Source organism: Aquarana catesbeiana, linkage group LG09 (genome assembly GCF_042186555.1).
Source record: "Aquarana catesbeiana isolate 2022-GZ linkage group LG09, ASM4218655v1, whole genome shotgun sequence".
Taxonomy (NCBI): Eukaryota; Metazoa; Chordata; class Amphibia; order Anura; family Ranidae; genus Aquarana; species Aquarana catesbeiana.
Window position 1 is genome coordinate 66,384,006 of NC_133332.1, and position 20,858 is coordinate 66,404,863.

At 42.7% G+C, this 20,858-nt stretch overlaps 1 protein-coding gene and 1 long non-coding RNA gene across 5 annotated transcripts in view; one reads left to right on the forward strand and one right to left on the reverse strand.

The window, feature by feature from the left end:
- The window catches only part of NOP53 (NOP53 ribosome biogenesis factor), a 32,268-nt gene extending 29,700 nt beyond the window's left edge, over window positions 1-2,568 (reverse strand). The window contains exon 1 of the mRNA XM_073598688.1: window positions 2,330-2,568. Within this exon, the coding sequence (XP_073454789.1) occupies window positions 2,330-2,523 (194 nt within the window). The 5' untranslated portion in view covers window positions 2,524-2,568. The remainder of the gene's footprint in view (window positions 1-2,329) is intronic.
- A 5-nt stretch (window positions 2,569-2,573) lies between these two features.
- LOC141107756 (uncharacterized) overlaps window positions 2,574-20,858 on the forward strand; it is a 74,498-nt gene continuing 56,213 nt past the window's right edge. For all 4 annotated transcript variants that reach the window (XR_012235961.1, XR_012235960.1, XR_012235959.1 and 1 more), the window contains exons 1-3: window positions 2,574-2,679; window positions 10,605-10,728; window positions 18,323-18,469. This is a non-coding gene — a long non-coding RNA (uncharacterized lncRNA). The remainder of the gene's footprint in view (window positions 2,680-10,604; window positions 10,729-18,322; window positions 18,470-20,858) is intronic.

Consider the following 20,858-nt stretch of genomic DNA (forward strand, 5'->3'; position numbering starts at 1 on the left):
CACCGGGACCAGATGGCTTGCACCCGAGGGTACTTCGGGAACTCAGTCAAGTAATTGCCAGGCCATTATTCCTCATTTTAACTGACAGTCTACTGACTGGAATGGTACCAGCTGATTGGAGAAAAGCCAAATGTAGCACCAATATTTAAAAAGGGCCAAAAATACATCCCTGGGAATTACAGACCAGTTAGCCTAACATCAATAGTATGCAAGCTCTTGGAGGGGATGATAAGAGACTATATACAAGATTTTAGTAATAAGAACGGTATCATTAGCAGTAATCAGCATAGATACATAAAGACTCGTTCTTGCCAAACCAATCTATTAACCTTCTATGAGGTGGTGAGTTGTCATCTAGATAAAGGAAGGCCTGTAGATGTGGTGTATCTGAGACAGTTCCCCATAAACGTTTACTGTACAAAATAAGGTTTGTTGGCATGGACCATAGGGTGAGTATACATGGATTGAAAACTGGCTACACGGTGAGTTCAGAGGGTGGTGATAAATGGGGAGTACTCAGAATGGTCAGGGGTGGGTAGTGGGGTTCCCCAGGGTTCTGTGCTGGGACCAATCCTATTTTTGTTCATAAACGACCTGGAGGATGGGGTAAACAGTTCAATCTCTGTATTTGCGCACGATACTAAGATAAGCAGGGCAATAACTTTGCCGCATGATGTGGAAACCTTGCAAAAAGCAAATTAACAAAACAAATTCATGGGGTGAGCAACTACATGGCAAATGAGGTTTAATGTAAAAATGCATTTGGGTGGCAAAAATATGAATGCAATCTATACACTGGGGGGAGAACCTCTGGGGGAATCTAGGATGGAAAAGGACCTGGGGGTCCTAGTAGATGATAGGCTCAGCAATGGCATCCAATGCCAACAAAGCAGAATATTGGCATGCATTAAAACCGGGATCAACTCCAGAGATAAAATGATAATTCTCCCGCTCTACAAGACTCTGGTCCGGGCGCACCTAGAGTATGCTGTCCAGTTCTGGGCACCAGTCCTCAGGAAGGATGTACTGGAAATGGAGCGAGTACAAAGAGGGGCAACAAAGCTAAAAAAGGGTCTGGAGGATATTAGTTATGAGGAAAGGTTGCGAGCACTGAACTTATTCTCTCTGGAGAAGAGACACTTGAGAGGGGATATGATTTCAATTTATAAATACTGTACTGGTGATCCCACAATAGGGATAAATTCCCTTCCGTGAAAAAGTTTTAACAAGACACATGGCCACTCATTAAAGAAAAGAGGTTTAACCTTAAATTACGTAGAGGGTTCTTTACTGTAAGAGCGGCAAGGATGTGGCATTCCCTTCCACAGGCGGTGGTTTCAGCAGGGGGGGGCATTGATAGTTTCAAAAAACTATTAGATAAGCACCGGAACAACCACAACATACAGGGATATACAATGTAATACTGACATATAATCACACATAGGTTGGACTTGTGTCTTTTTTCAACCTCACCTACTATGTAACTATGCAATGGGGGGACTGGAACTGCACGCAGTGATTACGGTATGCCCAGGAACACACTTTCCAGTTACTGAAAAAGATTTCCTTATCGGGCCAGTCAAAAGTGTAAACACGTGCCATAGGAGTTGTCGTAAACTGGGGACATGCTTCAGATAGTCATAGACTACTATAACAGGACAATGGAGAAACAGATCAGTGTTTGAGGGGGTCCCCAGGGGCCACACAAAAAGTACCAGAGGTCCAAATTTTGGTCCCGGGGGGGGGGGGCGCCTCTATACCCTCTGTCAGTTGTTTAATGCTGACTGTTGGGGAGATCCTCCCTCTGTTTGTCCCGGTGAACATTATCACCAAGACCAGAAAGGGAGGGGAAATCTGAAATTTTAGATTTGTCACCAGAGCAATAGATGACGGGAAAGAATTCCAACAGGGACACCTGTCTAAAAGGTTGCCAAACACACACACTACAACCTGATTGTACAATCTCATTTACCATCCTATGTAATGTGAGGACTCACCTATACAACCCAATCCATTTCTATCTAATCACACAGGACTTAACATTACACAGATGTCAGTAGATTTAAAGGAGATTGTACACTCGGGTTATATAATGTATGGTCACTTTAAGAGGAGATTTCCTCTAGCTTCCTGCTGCATCTCTGGGACAGGAAGTGAAGGGAAACCTCCCCAATGAAACAAACACCAAAAACACCCTGACAAGGGATTAACTCTTCCCCACTCCTCCAAAATGTAAAGCACTTTAAAATCTGAAAATGCCCCCCAGGCTGAGGGGGGGGGGGGTCATGGATGGGGGACACTGAACTCCCGGGACCCTCCAAGCTCTCACCCCGCAGTCCTCTCTTGCAGCCGCACATCCTCCAGGAAGTCCTCCACATCCCGGACATCGCTGTGCCGCTTCCAGTTCTTCTTCTTATTCCGGTTCAGCCGCTTCCTCTTCTCCGTTCCCTTCTGTCCGCATTTGGACAGCGCGCTGAACCCCAAGAAGTCCCCTTCCACGCGGGGACCACCGGTGGCCGCCATGTTGGACTTAAAGGACGTGAGGACGTCAGCGCAGGAAGTACGTCAGCTCGGCGGCGTGTGAAGCCAGGCGGTGGCCATCTTTGTAAAGGGCATAGTGCGGTAACGCTGTGGTGAGGTCATGGGACATGAGAGGGCTCGGTGAAGAGAGGCGTGAGGGTTGGTATCGGGAGTTGTCTGCTTCTCATAGTCGTAGTAGCTCAGTTTTTGTATGGTGAGGGACAATTATACCTCCCAACTATACAGGGGTATGTGAGGAAAAATCTCCAAATTTAGGTGGGTAAATGAGAGGAAATCTCCTAATGTGAGGGAAAATCTCACAACTTGACTGAAAATCTCTCAATGTGAGGGGAAATCCCACAACTTGGGTAAGTAAATGAGAGGAAATCTCCCAATGTGAGGATGAATCTTGCAAAGTGAGGGGAAATATCCCAACTTGGGTAGGTAAATTTGAGGAAATCTGATGTGAGGATAAATCTACCAACTTGATGGGCAATCTCTTAATGTGAGGGGAAATCTCACAACTTGGGTAAGTAAATGAGAGCCAATGTGAGAATAAATCTTGCAAAATGAGGGGAAATCTCACAACTTGGGTAAGTACATTTGAGGAAATCTCCTAATGTGAAGATAAATCTCTCAACTTGATGGACAATCTCTTAATGTGATGGAAAATCTCACAACTTGACTGAAAATCTCTCAATGTGAGGATAAATCTTGCAAAGTGAGGGGAAATCTCCCAACTTGGGTAGGTAAATTTGAGGAAATCTCCTAATGTGAGGATAAATCTTTCAACATGACGGGCATTCTCTTAATGTGAGGGAAAATCTCCCAACTTGGTGAGAAATCTCGCAATGTGAATTCAAATAAGTACCGTGTTTAAGAGCAGCTGCTGCTACAAACCTATAGCTTGAACTGTGATATGTATTCCACTAGAGAAAAGCTCCGTGTTTAACAGCGCTTGTATTATGTATCCACCAAATTAATGATTAACAATAAAGTGACATTGTGCAAACAATATGAAGTATCAAATATTGTGAGGTGAACCAAAAACCAAAACAAAAAAAAGGCAAAAAAGTGAAGTCCAAACAACAAATGTTGTGATCTCCATGATCCTGTGTATAAAGTTCTCTCAGGTATACGAGAAGCCTTTACTACGTGTGACCTGCAATGGCTGATTGATAATCAAAATATTCTTCTCCAATGGACAAACACATCAAAGAAAGGTGAAGTAATGATCCCTACTCACCAGACATCGTCAACTTTCTTTGCCTTATGACAAGAAGAGTCAAATCGGGCTTAAAAGGTCTTCATGACTGGATAGTATTCACCGACCATTTCTCCCGTCCTCTCCACACGGCAGTTCAGGGTTCCAAGGGCGGGCCACTTTGGAAAATTATGGTGGAAGGTATATATTATGGAGCCACACACCATAACCTTTAGCTTCTGACATCACATCGATGAGGAAACGTGTCAAGTTGAGACACACAGCACACCATGCTGAGTTCTAGGTGGAACGCATGCCGATACCTAGACGTTTTATACTGCAATACCACTACATGCGGTCATTGACAAGGGATATTTTCATGCTTTTTATCGATGTTGCCTTGTTGAAGGATTTTTAATAAACCATAGAAACTTTTTTGCGCTATGAGGAGCTTCTCTTTTTTCCTTTTTATCCTGCCAACTGAGAGACCTTATCCTTGGAACCCTGAACTGCCGCGTGGAGAGGACGGAAGAATTGGTCGGTGAATACTATCTGGTCACAGAGACCTTTTAAGCCCGATTTGACTCTTCTTGCCATAAGGCAAAGAGGGTCAACGACGTCTGGTGAGTAGGGATCATTACTTCACCTTTCTTTGATGTGTTTGTCCATTGGAAAATAATATCTTGATTATCAGCCATTGCAGGTCACACAAAGTAAAGGCTTCTTGTGAACCTGAGAGAACTTTATACACAGGATCAAGGAGATCACAACATTTGTTGTTTGGACTTCACTTTTTGTTTTTGGTTCACATCACAATATTTGATACCTCATGTTGGTTTTGTAACTGTAAGGAAATCTCCTAATGTGAGGATAAATCTCCCAAAGTGAGGGGAAAGCTCCCAACTTGGGTAAGTAAATGTGAGGAAATTTTCCAACTTGGTAATGTAACTGTGCGGAAATCTCCTAATGTGAGGATAAATCAAAGTGAGGGAAAATCTCCCAACTACGGTAAGTAAATGATGGGAAAATCTCCCAACTATGGTAAGTAAATGAGAGGAAATCTCCCAAACTGAGGGGAAATCTCCCAATGTGGGGATGTGTATGTGAGGAAATCTCTCAACTTGGGTAGGTAAATGTGACGAAATCTCTCAAAAGTGAGGGTAAATCTCTTTTAGGTCTCATGCATACGGCGCTTGAAAACCGACTCTCATACAGGCCTTTTGCTGTTTTTTTTTCAGCCTGTAAAAGCTAGGCCCATGTATTCATACACACAGTGGTGTATTTAGGTTTTGTGCTGCCCTAGACCTGACTAAACTTGTGCACCCCCTAATTTCAATATGACACACCCCTTCCTGTCAAGACCGCACCCCTTCCTGTTTAAGACCCACCCTGAAATTTTCCAGTGGGGACACTAGTTCTGGGGGCCTTTGGAGGGGGACATTCCCTTAATTTGCAGAGATTTCCTCTGACTTCCTGTTTGGCTATGGGGCAGGAAGGGAAATCTCCACAATAGGACACAGATGGCAAAAAATAAACTGACAGGGGCTATAACCCTCCCTTACTCTATCCAAAATGAGAAATAAAAAAAAAGTGTTGCCTATAGTTCTACTTTGAGCACAAATTTCTGCTAAGTTTATGGAGAGGACTAAGAGGATAGTGGTGCAGCAGAAAACATTGCACAGTGAAGGTATGTGGTCCTAGCATTGAACAAAGGAAGGATTGGGGCTGGAATAAATAAATCAATCTGTTTATTTTTCTTATCAGCAATCAACAGAAATAAAATGAAGATTCCTTAATACAGTATGTACAACTGACACTAGCAAAGGATTGCAGGAGAGTTCTACTACCTACCTGCCAGGTATAGGTGACCATGTCTGTGTCATGCCTGCACCATCCCTACTACCCAGATTAGAAGCCCAGTGGCAGGTGGATAATTGTCCTGCAATTTCCACTCAACTGGTGTGGTTTTCCTTTCAGCCTGGGTACTTACAGCCTGCCTTTCTCCTTTCCAGTGGCGACCCATCCATAAGAGGCATAAAAAGAGAACATCCAACCACACCCATAAATAATTGCCAACATCCCTTAAAACAGTTAATAAAGAAAGGAGCTACCCCCCAAATGAACTGGGACTTTAACGGCAACAAAAGTACAAAGATATGAATATAATTTATTCAAAAAAGTATACATATAAACAAATATGAAATATCAAACTAATAAAAATTGATAACAATGATGATGAAATTCCCATAGAGGTCCAGACAGCCCAGCGCGTTTCAGGACATAAAACGTCCCTTCGTTAGGGGAAGTAGTCAGGAAGGAATCGCACCAGGACGATCATCATGTAAATATACTGCTGGAGTGGAGGTGGCAATGGCATCACAGACACATCACTGGTGTCACAAGGACATTGTTGTCCCGGATGGGTCAACAAGCATCCACACAAGTCCCACACTCGGGCAGCAAGAGATGGCGCACAGAAGAGTATACCACTCAACAGTCCTAAAGGCTCCCCAAAGTATGTAATCTTAGTGGAATCCACAATGGAAATATCGCCAGGAGAGCACAACGGCCGAGGACATGCACACAAGTATCACTTTTTAAACTTTTCTGTTTAGGGAGTGAATCTTTGTATGTGTTAATGTAGGGTATATGAAAAGCCAAAAAATCCCTCCATCTAGGTCATCCGGCGTGAGGTGCGCGCCCCTCCATCCATTACAGTGACCATAAGAGGCGCTGCCCCCCCTAATCATTGCATCCAGGCCCCTAATCTCCATGCCTGAGGGTCTAATTGGATTCAAAAAAGGGTGGGCTCGGGGTGCAGAGCACTGCACCCTGAGCCCACCCAGTTGTGTGACAATAGCAAAGTAATATTCGCTAATGTCTTCCTGGTTCTCCTCCCGGCCAATCACGAAGTGGGTCCAGAGACCCGATTGGCCAGGGAATCTTAGGACTCCTAGCCAATTGGGACTCAGGACCCACTTCCTGTTTGACCTGGAGGAGAAGCAACGTCTGCTCAGCCGGGAGGAGAATCCTCGGCTTTTTCCTTGGCTGGAGCAAGGAGAAGCAGCCCTACCCCCGATCCTTGTCATCTCCTAAGGTAAGGCCGCCTTCCCATCCATCTCACATGGGGGGGGAGTGGCTTGGCGGCAGTGCGAGTGAGGGGGGAGGTTTGTTTGCCCCCCCCCCAAATATTGAGCAGCAGCTGCCACTGCTCCCTTCACGTGTCTCCACTGCACCTTTCCTGACATGGGGTTTCCTCCCGCAGTGAAGAGCTCCTCCCACTTTTTCCACTTGCCCGCGCCTATCAGCTGACTTTCTCCTCCAGACAGTTTCAGCCTCCCGACATGGCATTTGTCTCTCTGTAGCTGAAAACTCAGGTGAGAGGTCCGCTGTAATGATAGGGCATTCAAAACTAGAAGCGGCGGGCCCTCCCCCACAGTTGCAGAATGACGGCCGCCCGAACAACAACTCATTGGTTGGGTTTTGCCGCCTGGGCCCCTTGGGATCCTTACATATGTATGGGCTGTCTCCCCGTGATGGCGGCCCTGTCAGCATTATCATACCGGCAGCAGTGTGGCCGCTTTATGGGGGCGCCAGACCGATTTGCCTCCCAGCCCAGCCCACCCCATAAGACTGCCGCTACACTAAAAGTGTAGCGGAAGCCAGCGGGGAATCTTTTCGTGCTGCTCCCATGCAAAGTGCCGCCCTAGGCCAAAATACAGCGTTGCATACACACACAGACATTTACAGGCAGAAAACAAAAAAAAACCCCAAAGGCTCACTCTTGAGAGAAGCTGAAGGGCAGGAAAAACACACAACTTTTCTAAATGCGTTTATTCACACATAAACACAAGATGCATAAAGCATATACGGTCAACAGTATATGGCTTCAAACATGCTTGGGACAAACATACAGTCAGGTCCATAAATATTGGGACATGGACACAATTCTAATCTTTATGGCTCTATACACCACCACAATGGATTTGAAATGAAATGAACAAGATGTGCTTTAACTGCATACTTTCAGCTTTAATTTGAGGGTATTTACATCCAAATCAGGTGAATGGTGTAGGAATTACAACAGTTTGTATATGTGCCTCTCACTTTTTAGGGGACCAAAAGTAATGGGACAGATTAACAATCATCCATCAAACTTTCACTTTTTAATACTTGGTTGCAAATCCTTTGCAGTCGATTACAGCCTGAAGTCTGGAACGCATAGACATCACCGGACGCTGGGTCTCATCCCTGGTGATGCTCTGCCAGGCCTCTACTGCAACTGTCTTCAGTTCCTGCTTGTTCTTGGGGCATTTTCCTTTCAGTTTTGTCTTCAGCAAGTGAAATGCATGCTCAATCGGATTCAGGTCAGGTGATTGACTTGGCCATTGCATAACATTCCACTTCTTTCCCTTAAAAAACTCTTTGGTTGCTTTCGCAGTATGCTTCGGGTCATTGTCCATCTGCACTGTGAATCGCCGTCCAATGAGTTCTGAAGCATTTTGCTGAATATGAGCAGATAATATTGCCCAAAACACTTCAGAATTCATCCTGCTGCTTTTGTCAGCAGTCACATCATCAATAAATACAAGAGAACCAGTTCCATTGGCAGCCATACATGCCCACGCCATGACACTACCACCACCATGCTTCACTGATGAGGTGGTATGCTTTGGATCATGAGCAGTTCCTTTCCTTCTCCATACTCTTCTCTTCCCATCACTCTGGTACAAGTTGATCTTGGTCTCATCTATCCATAGGATGTTGTTCAAGAACTGTGAAGGCTTTTTTAGATGTTGTTTGGCAAACTCTAATCTGGCCTTCCTGTTTTTGAGGCTCACCAATGGTTTACATCTTGTGGTGAACCCTCTGTATTCACTCTGGTGAAGTCTTCTCTTGATTGTTGACTTTGACACACATACACCTAACTCCTGGAAAGTGTTCTTGATCTGGCCAACTGTTGTGAAGGGTGTTTTCTTCACCAGGGAAAGAATTCTTCGGTCATCCACCACAGTTGTTTTCCGTGGTCTTCCGGGTCCTTTGGTGTTGCTGAGCTCACCGGTGCATTCTTTCTTTTTAAGGATGTTCCAAACAGTTGATTTGGCCACACCTAATGTTTTTGCTATCTCTCTGATAGGTTTGTTTTGTTTTTTCAGCCTAATGATGGCTTGCTTCACTGATAGTGACAGCTCTTTGGATCTCATATTGAGAGTTGACAGCAACAGATTACAAATGCAAATAGCACACTTGAAATTAACTCTGGACCTTTTATCTGCTCCTTGTAAATGGGATAATGAGGGAATAACACACACCTGGCCATGGAACAGCTGAGCAGCCATTTGTCCCATTACTTTTAGTCCCTTAAAAAGTGGGAGGCACATATACAAACTGTTGTAATTCCTACACCGTTCACCTGATTTGGATGTAAATACTCTCAAATTAAAGCTGAAAGTCTGCAGTTAAAGCACATCTTGTTTGTTTCATTTCAAATCCATTGTGGTGGTGTATAGAGCCAAAAATATTAGAATTGTGTCCATGTCCCAATATTTATGGACCTGACTGTAGCTCTATATTCAGACTAAAGAGTAAACAAAAAAATGGGCAGACTCATTGGACCAATTGGTCTTTTTTCTTCTGTCACTCTTCTGTGTTTCTTATGCCCGTTAATGCATTCCAATGGGCAGAATAAAATATTATTCTGGCCAGTAGAAAGCATTTACGCTGAAACACTAGATGCACCTAAACGCCTGTGTAATATGCAGCTTTTATCACATTTTTTAAGCAGCATTTTCCTGCCAGGAGTTCTGGCATTCAAAGGGGCCTTTACAGACGCCTCGTGTGCGTGAGGCCTTAGGCTGGATTCACACCATGCCCATTGCATTTAGCGCACGTTGACACACAATAAATGTTGCACGCTGCATTAAAATGTTCCAGTTCCAACAAGTATGCATTAATGCAACACAGAGCCTGTTATAAGCGGTAGATTTCAGCTTGTTGTTTTGTGCCCATAGTGTGAAAAAGCCCTTAATCTAAGCGGAGATCACCCAATGGGGACACTTTTCTGAGGCTGGACTCACACCCATGTGTCTTGCTTCGATGCTTCTTCCATTGAAATCAATAGAAACGCGTCAAAACGTATGTGGACGTCATTATGATGCTTTAATATGTGTCACGATGTGTTGACATGCACCTTGCCGTGTGTGCTGAGATGCGTTTTGAGCCTCTTCCATTGATGTCAGTGGTAAAAGCATTAAGCAAAAACACAAAGGTGTTGATCCAGCCCTTTGACAGAAGTTGATTAAACAATTGACTTTTATTAAGCAGGGACAGCCACACACTGATCTAACATTGGCTGGTCCTTGCTAAAGCGTCAGAATTTCGATCAGTGTGTGACCAGCTTAAACCCCATGTCAGACTAGTGATCCAGTTGTAGCAAAATCGCTAGCAACAGGATCCCTATATTGTGGAAACTCACTTTCTTCTACAACATTGTCTCACTGGCCAAAGTGCTGCAGAATCCCCCCACTGGTGAGGAAGAAGTGTTGGAGAAACATATGGGAACGGCGTGCAATCCTGGTGTTTTAAAGGGTTAGTTTACTTTTTCAGAAAAAAATTAAAAGGTGAATTAACGCCCTACATCCTCCCATCACCCCACTGCCCCTCTCAGGCCCCGCATTACTTATCTCTGTGGGTGTCGAGCTGTCAGTACCAACAGAGCCCATGTAGTGGTGCTGGGATTTGAAATCCCCGCTCTTCTCTCTCTTCTTTATGCAGCGCTTCCAGAATGGATCATAGCAATGCTCAGTGCCGGCGCTGGCCAATCACAATCACTTTATATATTCCTTATAAATGATTTCTAATGTTCTTTCTTTTTTGACAGGAAATAAGTGATGACTGTAAAAATAATTCACCTCGGTGATTAACACCTGCTCAGATGGAGGCCAAGATAAGGAGATGCAAGAGTACAGACAGATGTCACAACCTCAGTATAACCAGCAGCACAGGTATCAGATTATTATTACTATTATTATAGATTCACTAGCAAAAGGTTAAAGCAGCCTTTCTCAAACCTTTCACCTCAGAGGAATGTTTAAAATACTTTTCAGGTCTTAGGGAACCCCTGATGAGTGATCAGTAAGTTGTATCTAGACTTGACAAGGCAAATCACTTTTTTTAAGTTAACACCCTTATGAGATAATTATTTTCAGTAATAATCATACAATGAATATGAAGTAAATATTATTAGTCAGAAAAGAAAACCAGATAGTGAAAATAGTGTTCAATGACATTGGAGGTCAGCAGAAGAGGCCCTTCCCTTACATTGGTGGCAAATAGAGAAGGTGGCCCCTTATCTTAGTGGCCAGTGGTAAAAGGATCTTTTGATGCTGGTAGCCATTGTATTTTTCCCTTACATTAGTGGTGAGTAGGAGATAGGCCCCACTACATTGGTTGTTAGAGGGTCACTGGGAAAAATGCCCCTTACGCTGAGGATCATTAGAAAAAATGCCAGTTATATTGGTGGTCACTGGAAAGAATGCTCTTTACGTTGGTGGTCAGTGGGAAGAATGTCGCCCTTATAGATGGCTAAGAAGATCTTTGGTGTCAGTGGTTACCTATCAGAGAGCAGTGGGGTGAGACTCCACTGGTTCCAAACCACTGACACAGCCGGATGACATTTCCCCTAGAAATTTTCCACATTTTGTCATGTTACTATTAAAAATGTAAATGTTATTTTACAGTAAAACCTCGGATTGCGAGTAACACGGTTTACGAGTGTTTCACAATACGAGCTATTTAAAGAAAAAAATCCTGACTCAATTTTCAAGCATTGTCTCGCAAAACAAGCAGGGTATCAAGCCGCTGGGGTGTGCAGTCCCACATCTGGCCAGAGGTGCAGGGGCGCCGATGGCGCTCGGAGACACTCATAGACACTCCATTCCCGAGTGTCTCTGAGCATCTCCGAGTGTCTCTGGCGCCCCTGCACCTCTGGCCACATGCGGTACTGCATGCACCAGCACCCCTGCACCTCTGGCAACATACAGTATTGCATACACCAGCAGTGACTGTGGAACAAATTATCTGAGTTTCCATTATTTCCTATGGGGAAACTCGCTTTGATATACAAGTGCTTTGGATTACGAACTATGCTCGTAATCCACGCTACTACTGTATAGGGATTTTATGTGATAGACCAACACAGAGTGGCACATAATTATGAAGTGGAAGGAAAATGATAAATGGTCAATACTTTTTAGAACCACCTTTTGCTGCAATTACAGCTGCAAGTCTTTTTCGGTATGTCTCTACCAGCTTTGCACATCTAGAGAGTGAAATTTTTGCCCATTCTTCTTTGCACAACAGCTCAAGTTCTGTCAGATTGAATGGAGAGCGTCTGTGAACAGCAATTTTCAAGTCTTGCCACAGATCCTCAAATGGATTTAGGTCTGGACTTTGACTGGGCCATTCTAAAACATGAATAGACTTTGATTTTAACCATTCCATTGTAGGTCTGGCTGTATGGTTTAGCATATGGCTTTCTTCTTGCCACTCTTCCATAAAGGCCAGATTTGTGGAGTGCACAACTAATGCCGCGTACAAACGATCAGAAATTCTGCCAGAAAAAGTCGGACGTGAGCTTTTGGTCAGAAATTCCGACCGTGTGTAAAAGATTGAGAGCAGGTTCTCTAATTTCCTATCCGAAAATGCGTTTGTCTGTATGCAATTTGGATGCGCAAAAAATCACGCATGCACGGAAACAATTCGACGCATGTTCGGAAGCATTGAACTTCATTTTCTCGGCTCGGCGTAGTGTTGTAGGTCACCGCGTTCTTGACGGTCGAAAGTTCAGAGAACTTTTGTGTGACCGTGTGTATGCAAGGCAAGCTTGAGCGGAATTCCGTTGGAAAAACCATCCAAGTTTTTTCTGAGGAAAATTCCGCTCGTGTGTACGGGGCATAATAGTTGTCCTGTGGACAGATTCTCCCACCTGAGCTGTGGATCTCTGCAGCTCCTCCAGAGTTACCATGGGCCTCTTGGCTGCTTCTCTGATGAATGCTCTCCTTGCCCAGCTTGTCAGTTTAGGTGGACGGTCATGTCTTGGTAGGTTTGCAGTTGTGCCATACTCTTTCCATTTTCGGATGTTGGAGTGAACAGTGCTCTATGAGATGTTCAAAGGTTGGGATATTCTTTTATAACCTAACCCTGCTTTAAACTTCTCCACATATTTATCCCTGACCTGTCTGGTGTGTTCCTTGGCCTTCATGATGCTGTTTGTTCACTAAGGCTCTCCAACAAACCTCTGAGGGCTTAAATTACACACAGGTGGACTTTATTTACTAATTAGGAGACTTCTGAAGGCAATTGGTTCAACTAGATTTTAGTTAGGGGTATCAGAGTAAAGGGGGTTACGAGTTCTGGGGGGCCTCAAGGGATTCCCTTAATTTGCAAGAATTTCCTCTCACTTCCTGGTTTGACTATGGTACAGGAAGTGAAGGGAAATCTCCGTAATAGGACACAGATGGGGTAGAAAAAAACCTGATGGGTTTTAATCCTCCCTTAAGCTGGGTACACACTGTACGTTTTTTTCCTTCAACCCAGCGCTCTGAATATACAGATCACTGTACTAACACAAGTGATGTTAGTGCAGTGATCTCCCTCACTGAGCTATTTTGTTCTGACAGGGGGACTGCCCCCTCCACCAGAACACACTAATCAGTGCTCGAAGCCATTAGCCATTAGCTGCGAGCGCTGGTCGGATAATAGTTTTCCAGCATGCTCATTCAACAGATGCTGGTCATGAAACCGGCTTCTGTTGGAAAGGAAGCTGTACACACGGACTGAAAGTCAGCTGGTTCCTGGCGAACCAATCACTTTCATCTGATTTTCGTCCCATGTGTACCCAGCCTTATTCTATCCAAAAAGAAAAAAAGGTTTGCTTATAGTTCTACTTTAACTATTTCAGTATTTGGTATCATTGCCACCTTAGTAGTAGTTGTCTTTAAGGACTTGCATCAATAGGTTGATATGGGTTAATGCAGTTTATGTGCTGTTCTTTCTAAATCAGTGGAATAGCACTGAAAATTAAAATGTGACTTATTACATAATGATTTTTTTCACTTGCTATAAATAGTTCAAGTTAATATTTCTCACACATGATAGGGCATGCCCACAGATTTCTCCTTCAGACCAAAATTCCTTTGTAATCCAGATCTCCTTTCCAAACCCAAATTTCTTTACAGTCCCAGTTACGCCCACATCTATACTATGTGCCAATTAGACCATTTTCAGAACTTGACAGTAGAGGGCGCTTCTATATTATTAATTCAGGTCTGCAGAAAGGGAACTCCCTGTCTTATCTCTCTTCCTATATGGGAGCTGTTTGATGGATTTTCCCTTGTGATTACCAGGATTCCCTCCGCTAGATGATAGATGGCTCAGGGTGGTGATGGGGTTTTTATTATAGTTTTCCATCTGCTGGTTATTCTCATCTGTCATTATTAGGTTGGCCTCACAAGGTAGATTTTCTTTCAGATCGAATCTGTTAAATCAGCAAAACAGTTTGAGTTCCAACCTGCTTGGGTGGGACAGCTTAAATTTGAAAGAAAATGATGACACTGTTTGTGTCCAGTATAAGAGTTTAGAACCAGAAACATCTAATTGTTTATTATGACATCTCTCCCACCCTTGCAGTAAATGGGTATTGGAGGTTCGGTGATTAACTTCTATAAAAATGGTTCACACTGATGGAATTAAAGCTGCCATCCAAAACTTGATTTTCTCTTGTTCAACCTGTGGGCCGGACAAGCGAAAATTAGTCAATTCCCCCATCCACTCTACAACATGGATGGAGAAATTTCCACTGTCAACATTGTATTCAGCTAGTCGCAGCACCTGCAGCTGCTTAAATACACTGGCACCTATTCAGTGTTACCAGGCTCAGTCAATTTTTAAATTGGCTTTTGTTGAACTGGGTGGTGCTTGCAAGGTCAACTATGGCCCTAATTTCAACCAATTTAGCAAGTTTCAGCTAAGAATCGAGCCATTTATGGGTGTTTTTAGACTGCCCATAACAATGCAAATATGTCTTAACAATCACATGTACTATCTACAAAGCCTAATTCAAAGTGTTACATCCTGCAATATACCCGTGTTAAGCCAGCCATAGATGGTTCGAATCTCGATTCAGTCCATCTATGGGCAGGCTGATTGTACCCATGTCGATCCATCAAACCACTTGGGTACAACCAGCCTGTCGGATTTCTCACCTGCCATGAACATAAAAAAAAAAGATTGACTTTGAGGGTCGTAGCTTGGCGACCTGGGGTCTCAGAGACCCCAAATTTAGGGGGTAGGTAGCTGAAGTCCTACCCCACCACTGGTTCCTACGACCTATGGTTCCGGAGATACAGGGCAGGCTGATTGTACCCATGTCGATCCATCAATCCACTTGGGTACAGCCAGCCTGTCGAATTTCTAGCATGAGATTATTGCCAGTGGCTATAGCCGCTAGCAATAACAATTGTGTTCTCCCAGCAAGGACGGTTCCCCACTCCCCCTCCTTGGGAGAACACAATAGCTCAACAGGAAGGATTCCCGTATCAACACTGGCAGTGTTGTTGAGGGAATCGAGCAGGGACATGCAGTCAGGGGAGGCAGGTGAGGCAGAGCCATGCCATGAACATACTACCCCACCACTGGTAAAAAAAAATTGGGGCTCCTACGACCTATGGTTCCAGAGTTACGGGGCTCCTAGTGCAGAAGCTACAATCAGAGCAGTCAGTTTAAATAAAAGCTGGCACACTCTGTTTGCAGCAGACTGAGAGGATGAGTTCACAGTGCCTCTTCTCGCTTCTTGTCAGAGGCACTGAGCTCAATGGACAGCTTGGAGTCTTGGACCAATGATAAAGTACCATTGGCCCTAGCTGCCCAATAAAAATGCTGCAGTGGAGACACGCCTCTCACTGCAGTGTCATAGAAGGGGGCGTGTCTAAAAGACAAATGCTCCCTTCCAGCCCAGCCCTCTTATCTACAAAGAAAAAACATGTGTTTATGGGTATAAGATTTACCCACAATCCAATGTTTTTCTCACAAAGTTAAGAGGGAGAATGAGAATCTGCTGCTGATGAAAAGGTACAAGCTAAATCATATATTATATATGCCATATGTTATAAGATAGTAATTTATTATTTATCTATTTACTGTGAAAATACTGGTTGGAAGTTATAACTTCAAACTTCAGTAATTTGTCTGTTAAAACACCTGCTTGAGTACAGTTTTTGAAAAATATAGTAAATTACCTTAAAAACAATATATAATAATTATTTGTATATTACTTACTTATGGTAATTAACCCCTTACCACCCAGGCCAATTCTGACACTTCTCTCCTACATGTAAAAATCATCATTTTTTTGCTAGAAAAATACTCAGAATCCCCAAACATTATATATACAGTTGTGCTCATAAGTTTACATACCCTGGCTAAATTTATGATTTCTTGGCCATTTTTCAGAGAATATGATTACACAAAAACTTTTCTTTCACTCATGGTTAGTGTTTGGCTGAAGCCATTTATTATCAATAAACTGTGTTTACTCTTTTTAAATCATAATGACAACAGAAACTATCCAAATGACCCTGATCAAAAGTTTACATACCCTGGTGATTTTGGACTGATAACATGCACACAAGTCGACACAAAGGGGTTTGAATGGCTGTTAAAAGTAACCATCCTCACCTGTGATCTGTTTGTTTGTAAATAGTGTGTATGTATAAAAGGTCAATGAGTTTCTGGACTCCTAACAGACCCTTGCATCTTTCATCCAGTGCTGCACTGACGTTTCTGGATTCTGAGTCATGGGGTAAGCAAAAGAATTGTCAAAGGATCTCCGGGAAAAGGTAGTTGAGCTGTATAAAACAGGAAAGGGATATAAAAAAGATCTGCAAGGAATTGAGAATGTCAATCAGCAGTGTTCGAATTCTAATCAAGAAGTGGAAAATGAGGGGTTCTGTTGAAACCAAACCACGGTCAGGTAGACCAACTAAAATTTCAGCCACAACTGCCAGGAAAATTGTTCGGGATGCAAAGAAAAACCCACAAATAACTTCAGGTGAAATACAGGACTCTCTGAAAACATGTGGTGTGGCTGTTTCAAGATGCACAATAAAGGAGGCACTTGAAGAAAGATGGGCTGCGTGGTCGAGTCCCCAGAAGAAAGCCAATACTAGGCAAATGTCACAAAGTATCACACTTACAATACGCCAAACAGCACAGAAACAAAGCCTCAAACCTTCTGGCACAAAGTCATTTCGAGTGATGAGACCAAAATTGAGCTTTTTGGCCACAAACATGAACGCTACATTTGGAGACGAGTCAACAAGGCCTATGATGAAAGGTACACAATTCCTACTGTGAAACATGGAGGCGGAGCGCTGATGTTTTGGCATGTGGGCTACAAATGCACAGGAAATTTGGTCAAAATTGATGGCAAGATAATTGCAATATGTTATCAAAAAATACTGGAGGAACATTTGCATTCATCAGCCAGGAAGCTGCACATGGGACATACTTGGACATTCCAACATGACAATGATCCAAAACACAAGGCCAAGTTGACCTGTCATTGGCTTTAGCAGATTAAAGTGAAGGTTCTGGAGTGGCCATCTCAGTCTCCTGACCTCAATATCATTGAGCCACTCTGGGGAGATCTCAAACATGCAGTTCATTCAAGACCGCCCAAGAATTTACAGAAACTGGAGGCTTTTTGCCAAGAGGAATGGGCAGCTTTACCATCTGAGACGATAAAGAGCCTCATCCACAAATACCACAAAATACCTCAAGCTGTCATTGATGTTAAAGGGGGCAATACATGGTATTAAGAACTGGGGTGTGTAAACTTTTGATCAGGGTCATTTGGGTAGTTTCTGTTGTCATTATGATTTAAAAAGAGTAAACACAGTTGATTGATAATAAATGGCTTCAGCCAAACACTAACCATGAGTGAAAGAAAAGTTTTTGTGTTATCAATCATATTCTCTGAAAAATTAAAGCATAAATTCTGCCAGGATATGTAAACTTATGAGCACAACTATATTGTTTTAGCAGACACCCTAGGGAATAAAATGGTGGTCATTGCAACTTTTTATGTCACACGATATTTGTGCAGCAATTTTTCAAGCTCATTTTTTTTTGGAAAGAATCTGTTTCGTGAATAAAATATAAATAAAAAAAACAAAAAAAAGTATAAATTAGCATAAAAAAACATACTTCTCTTTTAAGCTGGCCATACATTATACAATTTTCTTATTTAATTTCCTTTAGATTTACCTTTAACTATGTAGTCCAAGGGCCTGTCTGATTGGATACAAATTGAAAGTGTTTAGGTGTGACCTCATATTATAAGGTTTTGGTAAATGTAATGGAAAATTGTACAATGTATGGCCAGCCTGTGTGTTATTCATTGCAGGTCCTTATATAGCACCATCAATTTAGGCAGCGCTTTACATATATATATATATATATATATATATATATATATATATATATATATATACCGTATTTATCGGCAAATAACACACACTTTTTCCCCCTGAAAATCAGATGGAAACTGAAAGGCTGCAGATGGAAACTGAAAGGCTGCAGATGGAAACTGTAAGGCTGCAGATGGACAGTGGAAGGCTACAGATGGACAGTGGGGAAGGCTGCAGGTGGACAGTGTGCAAGGCTGCATTGATGGGCATTTAAAATGTAAGTTTTTTTCCTTAACCACTTGACCACTGGGCACTTAAACCCCCTTCCTAACCAGACCAATTTTCAGCTTTCGGTGCTCTCACACTTTGAATGACAATTACTCAGTCATACAACACTTTACCCATATGAAATTTTTATCCTTTTTTTCACACAAATAGAGCTTTCTTTTGGTGGTATTTAATCACCGTTGGGTTTTTTATTTTTTGCGCTATAAAAGAAAAAAGACTGAAAATTTGGTAAAAAAATGAATTTTTCTTTGTTTCTGTTATAAAATTTAGCAAATTAGTAATTTTTCTTCGTAAATTTTGGCCAAAATTTATACCGCTACATATCTTTGGTAAAAATAAGTACAACTTGGTGTATATTATTTGGTCTTTGTGAATGTTAGAGAGTCCAAAAGCTACGGTGCCAATATCTGAAAATTGATCACACCTGAATTACTGACGGCCTATCTCATTTCTTGAGACCCTAACATGCCAGAAAAGTACAAATACCCCTCAAATGACCCCTTTTTGGAAAGAAGACATTCCAAGGTATTTAGAAAGATGCATGGTGAGTTTTTTTGAAATTGTCATCTTTTCCCACAATTCTTTGCAAAATCAAGATTTTTTTTTTCTTTTTTTTTTTTTTCACAAAATTGTCATATTAGAAGGGTATTTCTCACACACAGCATATGCATACCACAAATTACACCCCAAAACACATTCTGCTATTACTCCTGAGTATGGCGATACCACATGTGTGAGACTTTTACACAGCATGGCCACATACAGAGGCCCAACATGCAGGGGAGCACCTCCAGGCGTTCTGGAGCGCCCAGGCCAATTCTGACATTTCTCTCCTACATGTAAAAATCATAATTTATTTGCTAGAAAATTACATAGAACCCCAAAACATTATATATATTTTTTTTAGCAAAGACCCTAGAGAATACAATGGCGGTTGTTGCAACTTTTTATCTCGCACGGTATTTGTGCAGCAATTTTTCGAACGCGTTTTTTTGGGGAAAGAAACAGTTTTGTGCTTTAAAAAAAAACAAAACAGTAAAGTTAGCCCAATGTTTTTGCATAATATGAAAGATGAAGTTACGCCGAGTAAATAGATACCCAACATGTCACCCTTCAAAATTGCACACTCTCGTGGAATGGTGCCAAACGTCGCTACTTAAAAATCTCCATAGGTGACGCTTTAAAATTTTTTCCTGGTTACATGTTTTGAGTTACAGAGGAGGTCTAGGGCCAAAATTATTGCTCTCGCTCTACCGATCGCAGCGATACCTCACATGTGTGGTTTGAACACCGTTTTCATATGTGGGCGGGACTTACGTATGTGTTCGCTTCTGCATGCGAGCACACGGACATGGGCGCTTTAAATTTTTTTTTTTTTTTTTTTATTGTTTATTTTACTTTATTTATTTTAGTTTGACACTTTTCCCCCCCAAAAAAAATTTTTGATCACTTTTATTTCTATTACAAGGAATGTAAACATCCTTGTAATAGGAATATGGCATGACAGGTCCTCTTTACAGTGAGATATGGGGTCAATAAGACCCCACATCTCACCTCTAGGCTGGGAAGCCTGAAATAATAATAAAAAAAAAACGATCTTGGCTTCGATCGTAGCGGTGAGTCGGTAGAAGCACCGGAGGGTGGCGGGAAGGGGGGGGGCGTCCCCTCTCGCCTCCCATAAGAATGATCAAGCAGTGGAACAGCAGCTATGATCATTCCTATGGTGTAGGAAATCGCCGGCTAAAAAAGCTGATATCTGAATGATGCCTGTAGCTGCACCCATCATTCAGATATACCCGCTCAAAGTCAGGGATGTCATATGACTGTGGGCGGGAACTGGTTAAAAATTGCGGAGTATTGCGGGCTATTGCAGAGTATTGCGGGCTATTGCAGAGTATTGCGGGGTATATTGCAGAGTATTGCGGGGTATATTGCAGAGTATTGCGGGGTATATTGCAGAGTATTGCAGGGTATATTGCAGAGTAGTGCCCGCGTATATTGCAGAGTAGTGCCCGGGTACATTGCAGAGTAGTGCCGGGTATAATGCAGAGTAGTGCCGGGTATTATGCAGAGTATTGCGGGGTGTTATGCAGAGTATTGCAGGGTATAGTGCAGAGTATTGCAGGGTGTTATGCAGAGTATTGCAGGGTGTTATGCAGAGTATTGCAGGGTATAGTGCAGAGTATTGCAGGGTGTTATGCAGAGTATTGCAGGGTGTTATGCAGAGTATTGCAGGGTGTTATGCAGAGTATTGCAGGGTATAGTGCAGAGTATTGCGGGGTGTTATGCAGAGTATTGCAGGGTATAGTGCAGAGTATTGCAGGGTGTTATGCAGAGTATTGCAGGGTGTTATGCAGAGTATTGCGGGGTGTTATGCA